The sequence below is a fragment of the Entelurus aequoreus genome, linkage group LG20 (genome assembly GCF_033978785.1).
Source record: "Entelurus aequoreus isolate RoL-2023_Sb linkage group LG20, RoL_Eaeq_v1.1, whole genome shotgun sequence".
In the NCBI taxonomy this organism is placed as follows: Eukaryota; Metazoa; Chordata; class Actinopteri; order Syngnathiformes; family Syngnathidae; genus Entelurus; species Entelurus aequoreus.
The window spans coordinates 15,556,539-15,566,503 of NC_084750.1; the positions used below are offsets into that span (position 1 = coordinate 15,556,539).

General features: G+C 35.3%; 1 protein-coding gene across 2 annotated transcripts in view; it reads right to left on the minus strand.

The window, feature by feature from the left end:
• The window catches only part of LOC133635949 (rap guanine nucleotide exchange factor 5-like), a 181,950-nt gene that overhangs the window by 168,049 nt on the left and 3,936 nt on the right, over positions 1–9,965 (minus strand). The window contains exon 1 of one of the 2 annotated variants that reach the window (XM_062029446.1): positions 5,954–6,377. The exons of the other annotated variant lie outside the window; for it this stretch is intronic. Coding sequence (XP_061885430.1) covers positions 5,954–6,097 — 144 coding nt within the window. The 5' untranslated portion in view covers positions 6,098–6,377. Of the gene's footprint in view, positions 1–5,953; positions 6,378–9,965 lie in introns of those variants that run through there. 2 annotated transcript variants of the gene reach the window in all.

The window sequence follows — 9,965 nt, forward strand, 5'->3', positions numbered from 1 at the left end:
CTGGGGCCAAACATAACTGCGATGTGGCCCTCAGTGAAAACCACTTTGACACCTCTGCCTTACAGTTTCAGGAAAATCATCTGATACCGATTGGTGGCCGATCGGTCGGGACATCCCTAGTGTAGATGATGGATCTGTGGCGCACGGTCTGTCCTTTTATGTCACGGTACAGACACACGTTTACTATTTTGTGTTCCTCCCGGTCTTTTGTGGACAAATAGTCTCCAAATCAGTAAATGGGTGCGATCCCTGACCCTGACGTGGCAGGAACACGCCTGACAATCCCAACGACTGCACAAGTGTCAGCTCTACTTGTCTTCATTATCGCCGAGCAGCCAGAGGAGAAACATTCCCTCTGTGCGAACGCAAGACAGATGAGTTTCAGGGCTTCCTGTCCCGTCGGCTCCAAATGTTACCAAAGATACTAATGACTCCTCTCGCTGTGGGGATTAAACGCTTTACATCCTGCTGCTCCAAGATAATGCCTGCTCACACGTTCACGGATATGTTCTGTTTTTTCCTCTGAGCAGAATATTGGGAACAGCTTCACTTAGAATATGTTTGGCTTTTGGAGGTTTTATCTCCCATGAATTCATTTTTACAGTTTATTTTGGTGAAATAGACACATTAGGATTTTCTCACCTCACTCCAATTCCCCCATCTTTAAGTACTATAACAAAAAATATGAATGCAACACTTTTGTTTTTTGCTCCCATTTTTCATGAAAAACTTTTACTATATACTAGGCAGTGTTTCCAACACATTCATTTATTTGTGGCAGCCCGCGACGAAATAATTACGTCCGCCACAAATTTAAAAAAATTAAAATTAAAAAAATTAAAAAACAATTTTTAAAAAAATTTTTTTGTCCTGTCCAGCTTCTCAGGAAAATCATATAGTTGATGTAGATGCCCATATAGGCTGTTCAGATTTACTTTACAAAAGAGAAGTGTAGGATACTTCTCTTGTTGCCTTATTTGTATTTGACCACTACTGTTTTCTGTTTATTTGTTACTGACTGTGGCAAGGACACCTCTGCCTCTGTTTCACTTTATGTTGCTGGTAAATAATATGGTTGTAGTAGTAGGCTAAAGTTAAATTATTTAGTATGCACTAATTAAAGGGGCAGAGCTTTAAGAGACATTTTAGCTTTTATATTTTATAAGATATATTTTTTGTAAGAACCACAATTAATAAATATATTTCAGTGAATAACTTATTGTTCAAATCTGTATATAAATATGTACATAAAGTGTTGTAATTATATTGTAAAATGGATGGATGGATGGACGTTTAAAACAAAACTGTTATTATTAATTAGTAAGTATACATTTTTTGAGCCTTTTTAGAGAAAATCATATCATTGTAGTAAATTATGCAAATTACTTGATGATGTCATGGTGACCACGCCAATAGCCACGCCCCCACCGCCACAGGTATCTTGGCAGTTTATGGGAAACACTGAATTTGGTAAATAAATAACCCCATTTTTATATATATATTTATATTTTGTTGTTTTCTTACTGTACCGAAAATTAACCTGAACCGTGACCTCTATACCGAGGTACGTACCGAACCGAAATTTTTGTGTACCGTTACACCCTTAGTAATAGGTCTTTTGTTTCTATAGTAAAAGTTTTAGATATTTGAGTTCAACTCATGAAAAATGGGAGCAAAAACAAAAGTGTTGCGTTTATATTTTTTTTTCAGTATACTTGTATTGGTAGCACTGATCCGAGTTTGGTACTTTAACTGTTAAAAAGCGTTGACAAAATAACGCTCCAAAATGTGGCTGTCAAACCCAAAAACTGTAAACAATAAGTAGCAGCACGCACACTGTAACAAGTGTGTTTATGATTTAAATCACAGGTGTCCAACTCAAGGCCCGGGGGCCGGATGTGGCCCGCCACTTCATTTTATTTGGCCCTCGAAAGCCTGGAAATAGAATGTATCAATAAAGTATTGTAACATTTCTCACTAAATGTATTCTTTCTTTCTATTTTGGGAGAAAAAAATATATACAGTATGTACTCCATGTAAACGCAAATAGAAATAAATAAAAATAAATACTACTAATAATGATTTCAAAGCAAGTAAATGTGCAATGTAAAAGTAACAAAGATTTCATGGTCAAATTGTGACATTTACTGTGGTTTTTACAGCATTTTTCTCTGAATGAAAAAACTGTACTTTTTTAACTGTAATAAACTGTGGTGCCGTTTTGGCATTTACAGTAATACACCAAAAAATCAGTAAAAAAAATAATGTAAATTTTACAGTAAAATTTAGGCAACTGAACTGCCTTTTTTAACCATAAAACAGCAGTACTGTTTTTCCATTTACAGTAATATACACTAAATTTTGAGGTAAAATTATTGCAACGTACCATATTTTTTTTACATTCTAGTTTTTTTAAAATCCACTAATAAAATGCATTTTAAAAATTGTGTAATAATAGTATTCACTGTTAGAAAGACACGGTCCCTCTTCTTATCAGCAGGTGCATCCCTCTCTGTAAGGCTGCCTTCTCACTATTAGAGTTAACTCGTCTTATTTTTTAGATCTCGCTTGGTTGCGTTGTAAGGGCTGGTCTCCTAAAGCTTTAGTATAACTTGGCCAAGTACAATTCTGTCTCGGTGGTCCTTTTTACTCAACATATATGTCACAGGTGTCAAACTCAAGGCCAGATGTGGCCCTCCACTTCATTTTATTTGGCCCTGGAAAGCCTGGAAATAATATGTATCAATAAAGTACTGTAACTTTTCTTACTAAGTGTATTCTTTCTTTCTATTATGGGAGAAATTTTTTTTTTACTCCATTTAATCGCAAATTATGTTAACTTAAATATTGTCTAATTATGCAAAAATATATTATCAAACATTCAAACCATTTTTTAAATAAAAATAATTATTAATAATAATGATTTCAAAGCGAGTTATCCATCAAAAAATTGTGCAATGTAAAAGTAGCAATAGATTTCATGGTAAAATGTTGTTTTTTACTGTGGTTTTTACAGCATTTTTCTACTGTAATAAACTGTGGTGACGTGTTGGCATTTATAGTAATACACCGAAAAATATACGGTTGTTGATTTGCGCTCTGCGATGAGGTGGCGACTTGTCCAGGGTGTACACCGCCTTCCGCCCGATTGTAGCTGAGATAGGCTCCAGCGCCCCCCGCGACCCCGAAGGGAATAAGCGGTAGAAAAATGGATGGATGGATGATTTGCGCTAAAAAAAACTAAACCTGCCAAAATTTTACCGTAAAATTAAATGTTTATTATTTACAGTAAAAACTAAATCATGTAAATTTTACAGTAAAATTATGGCAACTGAGCTGCCTTTTTTTATACCATAAAAACAGCAGTAGTTTTTTCCATTTACAGTAATTATTGCAACTTACCATGTATATTTTTACATTTCAGTTTTTAAAAAATCTACTAATAAAATGCATAAAAAATTGTGTAATAATAGTATTCACTGTTAGAAGCGGCCCTCTGGGGCCAAACATAATTGCGATGTGGCCCTCAGTGAAAACCACTTCGACACCTCTGATTTAAATAGTTAATCCAATCATCCATCCACTTTCTGTCATTTCCTCATCAAGGCGGGCTGAGCTGGAGCCTACCCCAGAGCGACAGGCGCTCAATTTGATTTGCTGGCGACTGATTCAGTGACCACAAGAAAGATTTATGATTAGAGATGTCCGATAATGGCTTTTTTGCCGATATCCGATATTGTCCAACTCTTAATTACAGATACCGATATCAACCGATACTGATATATACAGTCGTGGAATTAACACATTATTATGCCTAATTTGGACAATCAGGTATGGTGAAGATAAGGTCCTTTTTTTAAAAAAAATCATAAAATAAAATATTAATAACAGAAAGAAACAACCCTCTTGTGTGAATAACTGTAAATGGGGGAGGGAGGTTTTTTGGGTTGGTGTATTAATTGTAAGTGTATCTTGTGTTTTTTATGTTGATTTAATAAAAATTAAAAAAAAAAAAAAAAAAAAAAAAAAAAACGATAACGATAATAAAAAAAATTATACCGATAATTTCCGATATTACATTTTTTAAAGCATTTATTGGCCGATAATATCGGCATGCCGATATTACAGTCATAGCATTAACACATTATTATGCCTAATTTGGACAACCAGGTATGGTGAAGATAAGGTCCTTTTTAAAAAAAAATAAAAAAATAAAATAAGATAAATAAACTAAAAACATATTCTTGAATAAAAAAGAAAGTAAAACAATACAAAAACAGTTACATAGAAACTAGTAATTAATGAAAATGAGTAAGATTAACTGTTAAAGGTTAGTACTATTAGTGGAGCAGCAGCACGCACAATCATGTGTGCTTATGGACTGTATCCCTTGCAGACTGTATTGATATATATTGATATATCATGTAGGAACCAGAATATGAAACAACCCTTTTGTGTGAATGAGTGTAAATGGGGGAGGGAGGTTTTTTGGGTTGGTGCACTAATTGTAAGTGTATCTTGTGTTTTTTATGTTGATTTAATTTAAAAAAACAACCAAAAAACAAAAAAACAACAAAAAAAAGATACTGATAATAAAAACCGATACCGATCATTTTCAATATTACATTTTTTTAAAGCATTTATCGGCCATCTCTATTTATGATCCTCTATCACTTTTTTAAATGTCACACTGTAAATAAATAAAAAAAACAACCAAAAAACAAAAAAAAACGATACTGATAATAAAAACCGATACCGATCATTCTCAATATTACATTTTTTTAAAGCATTTATAGGCAGGCCGATATTATCGGCCATCTCTACTTATGATCATCAATTATCACTTTTTTAAATGTCACACTGTGGCTGAGTGATGGATTATTATGTGTGCTTACGGACTGTATCCCTTGCAGACTGTATTGATATATATTGATATATAATGTAGGAATCTGAATATTAATAACAGAAAGAAACAACCCTTTTGTGTGAATGGGGGAGGGAGTTTTTTTGGGTTGGTGCACTAATTCTAAGGGTATCTTGTGTTTTTTATGTTGATTTAATAAAAAAAACAACCAAAAAACAAAAAAACGATACTGATAATAAAAACCGATACCGATAATTTTCAATATTACATTTTTTTTAAAGCATTTATCGGTCGATAATATCGGCAGGCCGATATGATCGGCCATCTCTACTTATGATCATCAATTATCACTTTTTTAAATCTCACACTGTGGCTCAGTGATGGATTATTATGTGTGCTTATGGACTGTATTCCTTGCAGACTGTATTGATATATATTGATATATCATGTAGGAACCAGAATATGAAACAACCCTTTTGTGTGAATGAGTGTAAATGGGGGAGGGAGGGTTTTTGGGTTGGTGTATTAATTGTAAGTGTATATTGTGTTTTTTATGTTGATTTAATAAAAAAATAAAAAAAACACACAAAAAACGATACCGATAATAAAAACCGATACCGATAATTTGCGATATTACATTTTTTAAAGCATTTATCGGCCGATATTATCGGCCATCTCTATTTATGATCCTCTATCACTTTTTTTAATGTCACACTGTGGCTGAGTGATGGATTATACAGACGACCATTGAATTATTGGCGTGAAATGAGCTGGGGTAGGCTCCAGCTCACCCACAACAATAATGAGGGAATGGGAATCACGTGATCAAGAATAACAAACATGTGTGTGTGTGTGTGTCTGTAGTACGGCCTATCTTGAGGGTGGTTGCCTTGACAACCAGAGTGTGCAGGTATGGTGTCCAGCATAGCACAGCAGGCTATATGATGGGCGCGCGCCCCCGCGCGTACACGCTGACCCTGCGACAGTCACGCTCAGGACAAAAAAACACCTGAGTCGTGACGTCATCCAAGTTAGCGTCGGCGCGCGAAAGGCGGAAGGACACGCTGGGGGGGGTGACGGAGTACTCACGCTCTTCTTCCGCAGGTGCAGTCCGTGCTTAAGTAGTCCCGGCAGGTCCCGGATTTTGTGCTTGAGCTGAGCCTGGTCCCGCGCGCTCCGGTTCCACCGTAAGCCCGCGAGCAAGCCGTCCTCTGCGGGCTCCGAGTCCTCCATGACGGACACTAAAACTAAAAGAAAACAGTCCCACGTTTGTGTTCCGAGTGTTGTCCTCAACGTCCGCGCCACTTCTCCGCCATTGCCCCGCTCATCCTCTTCCTCCTTTTTTTTTTTTCCCGCCTCGCCGTCTCACGGAGCGAGCCGCATCACGCGCTCGCGACACACCGAGGCGTGGACGACGTTTAACGACCTACTTGTGTTCCGCAGCACGTCACGTCACGCCGCCGACACCACCACCACCACCACTGCTACCACCACCGCTGCTGCTACTGCTGCTCCACCCTCAGGCTGGCGTGCACGCCCCCGGGTGAGCAGGTTGACGAGGCGTGCGCGTGCGTGTGACTGAGGAGGAGGAGGAGGAGGAGGGGGGGTTGGTGGGTGGGGGGTTGAATCGCTTTTGACTCCCTTAGGCAGGCCTGGGCAATCATTTTGACTCGGGGGCCACATTTAGAGAACAAAATGCGTCTGGGGGCCGGTATATCTATTTGAAGGAACACTAATACAAAACTTCACAATAAGTGAAGTGAAGTGAATTCAATTTATATAGCGCTTTTCTCTAGTGACGCTTTACATCAGGGGTCCCCCAAACTTTTTGACTTGGGGGCCGCGTTGGGTTAAAACTAGAGACGTCCGATAATATCGGCCTGCCGATATTATCGGCCGACATATGCGTTAAAATGTAATATCGGAAATTATCGGTATCGGGTTTTTTTATTATCGGTATCGTTTTTTTTTTGTTTTTTTTATTAAATCAATATAAGAAACACAAGATACACTTACAATTAGTGCACCAACCCAAAAAACCTCCCTCCCCCCATTTCTTTCTGTTATTAATATTCTGGTTCCTACATTATATATCAATATATATCAATACAGTCTGCAAGGGATACAGTCCGTAAGCACACATGATTGTGCGTGCTGCTGCTCCACTAATAGTACTAACCTTTAACAGTTAATTTTACTCATTTTCATGAATTACTAGTTTCTATGTAACTGTTTTTATATTGTTTTACTTTTTTTTTATTCAATCATTTTTTTTAAATTTATCTTATTTTATTTAATTTTTTTTTTAAAAAAAGGACCTTATCTTCACCATACCTGGTTGTCCAAATTAGCCATAATAATGTGTTAATTCCACGACTGTATATATCGGTATCGGTTGATATCGGTATCGGTAATTAAGAGTTGGACAATATCGGATATAATAAAATCATTTTATTTCATCTGCTTCTTTCTTTCCTCCACTTCCTCGTTACTCAAGATTAAAATGTAAGATTTTACAGCCCTGATATGATTATTAATGAAGAACAAACATTACATTTTATTAGAGATGTCCGATAACATCGGCCTGCCGATAAATGCTTTAAAATGTAATATCGGAAATTATCGGTATCGGTTTTTGTTATCATCGGTACAGGTAAAATAAAAAACACAAGATACACTTACAATTAGTGCACCAACCCAAAAAACCTCCCTCCCCCCATTTACACTCATTCACACAAAAGGGGTGTTTCATATTCTGGTTCCTACATTATATATCAATATATATCAATACAGTCTGCAAGGGATACAGTCCGTAAGCACACATGATTGTGCGTGCTGCTGGTCCACTAATAGTACTAACCTTTAACAGTTAATCTTACTCATTTTCATTCATTACTAGTTTCTATGTAACTGTTTTTGTATTGTTTTACTTTCGTTTTTATTCAAGAATATGTTTTTAGTTTATTTATCTTATTTTATTTTATTATTATTTTTTAAAAAGGACCTTATCTTCGCCATACCTGGTTGTCCAAATTAGGCATAATAATGTGTTAATGCTATGACTGTAATATCGGCATGCCGATATTATCGGCCAATAAATGCTTTAAAAAATGTAATATCGGAAATTATCGGTATAATTTTTTTTATTATCGTTATCGGGTTTTTTTTGGTGTGTTTTTTTATTTTTATTTTTTTTATTAAATCAACATAAAAAACACAAGATACACTTACCCCCATTTACACTCATTCACACAAAAGGGTTGTTTCTTTCTGTTATTAATATTCTGGTTCCTACATTATATATCAATATATATCAATACAGTCTGCAAGGGATACAGTCCGTAAGCACACATGATTGTGCGTGCTGCTGCTCCACTAATAGTACTAACCTTTAACAGTTAATTTTACTCATTTTCATTAATTACTAGTTTCTATGTAACTGTTTTTATATTGTTTTACTTTTTTTTTATTCAATAATTTTTTTTAAATTTATCTTATTTTATTTTTATTTTTTTTCAAAAAAAGGACCTTATCTTCACCATACCTGGTTGTCCAAATTAGCCATAATAATGTGTTAATTCCACGACTGTATATATCGGTATCGGTTGATATCGGTATCGGTAATTAAGAGTTGGACAATATCGGATATAATAAAATCATTTTATTTCATCTGCTTCTTTCTTTCCTCCACTTCCTCGTTACTCAAGATTAAAATGTAAGATTTTACAGCCCTGATATGATTATTAATGAAGAACAAACATTACATTTTATTAGAGATGTCCGATAACATCGGCCTGCCGAGAAATGCTTTAAAATGTAATATCGGAAATTATCGGTATCGGTTTTTGTTATCATCGGTACAGGTGTTTTTTAATTAAATCCACATAAAAAAACACAAGATACACTTACAATTAGTGCACCAACCCCAAAACCTCCCTCCCCCATTTATACTCATTCACACAAAAGGGTTGTTTCATATTCTGGTTCCTACATTATATATCAATATATATCAATACAGTCTGCAAGGGATACAGTCCGTAAGCACACATGATTGTGCGTGCTGCTGCTCCACTAATAGTACTAACCTTTAACAGTTAATCTTACTCATTTTCATTAATTACTAGTTTCTATGTAACTGTTTTTGTATTGTTTTACTTTCGTTTTTATTCAAGAATATGTTTTTTGTTTATTTATCTTATTTTATTTTATTTTATTTTTTTAAAAAGGACCTTATCTTCACCATACCTGGTTGTCCAAATTAGGCATAATAATGTGTTAATGCTATGACTGTAATATCGGCATGGCGATATTATCGGCCAATAAATGCTTTAAAAAATGTAATATCGGAAATTATCGGTATAATTTTTTTTATTATCGTTATCGGTTTTTTTTTTGTGTGTTTTTTTATTTGTATTTTTTTTATTAAATCAACATAAAAAACACAAGATACACTTACCCCCATTTACACTCATTCACACAAAAGTGTTGTTTCTTTCTGTTATTAATATTCTGGTTCCTACATTATATATCAATATATATCAATACAGTCTGCAAGGGATACAGTCCGTAAGCCCACATGATTGTGTGTGCTGCTGGTCCACTAATAGTACTAACCTTTAACAGTTAATGTTACTCATTTTCATTCATTACTAGTTTCTATGTAACTGTTTTTATATTGTTGTACTTTCTTTTTTATTCAAGAAATTTTTTTTAATTTATTTATCTTATTTTACTAATTTTTTTTAAAAAGTACCTTATCTTCACCATACCTGGTTGTCCAAATTAGGCATAATAATGTGTTAATTCCACGACTGCATATATCGGTTGATATCGGTATCGGTTGATATCGGTGTCGGTAATTAAAGAGTTGGACAATATCGGAATATCGGCAAAAAGCCATTATCGGACATCCCCAGTTAAAACAATTTGGCCGGGGGCCAGGCTATATAAATATACACCATATTGCCAAAAGTATTTGGCCACCCATCCAAATGTTGAGAATCAGGTGTCCTAATCACTTGGCCCGGTGTATCAAATCAAGCACTTAGGCATGGAGACTGTTTCTACAAACATTTGTATTAGAATGGGCCGTTTTCAGTGA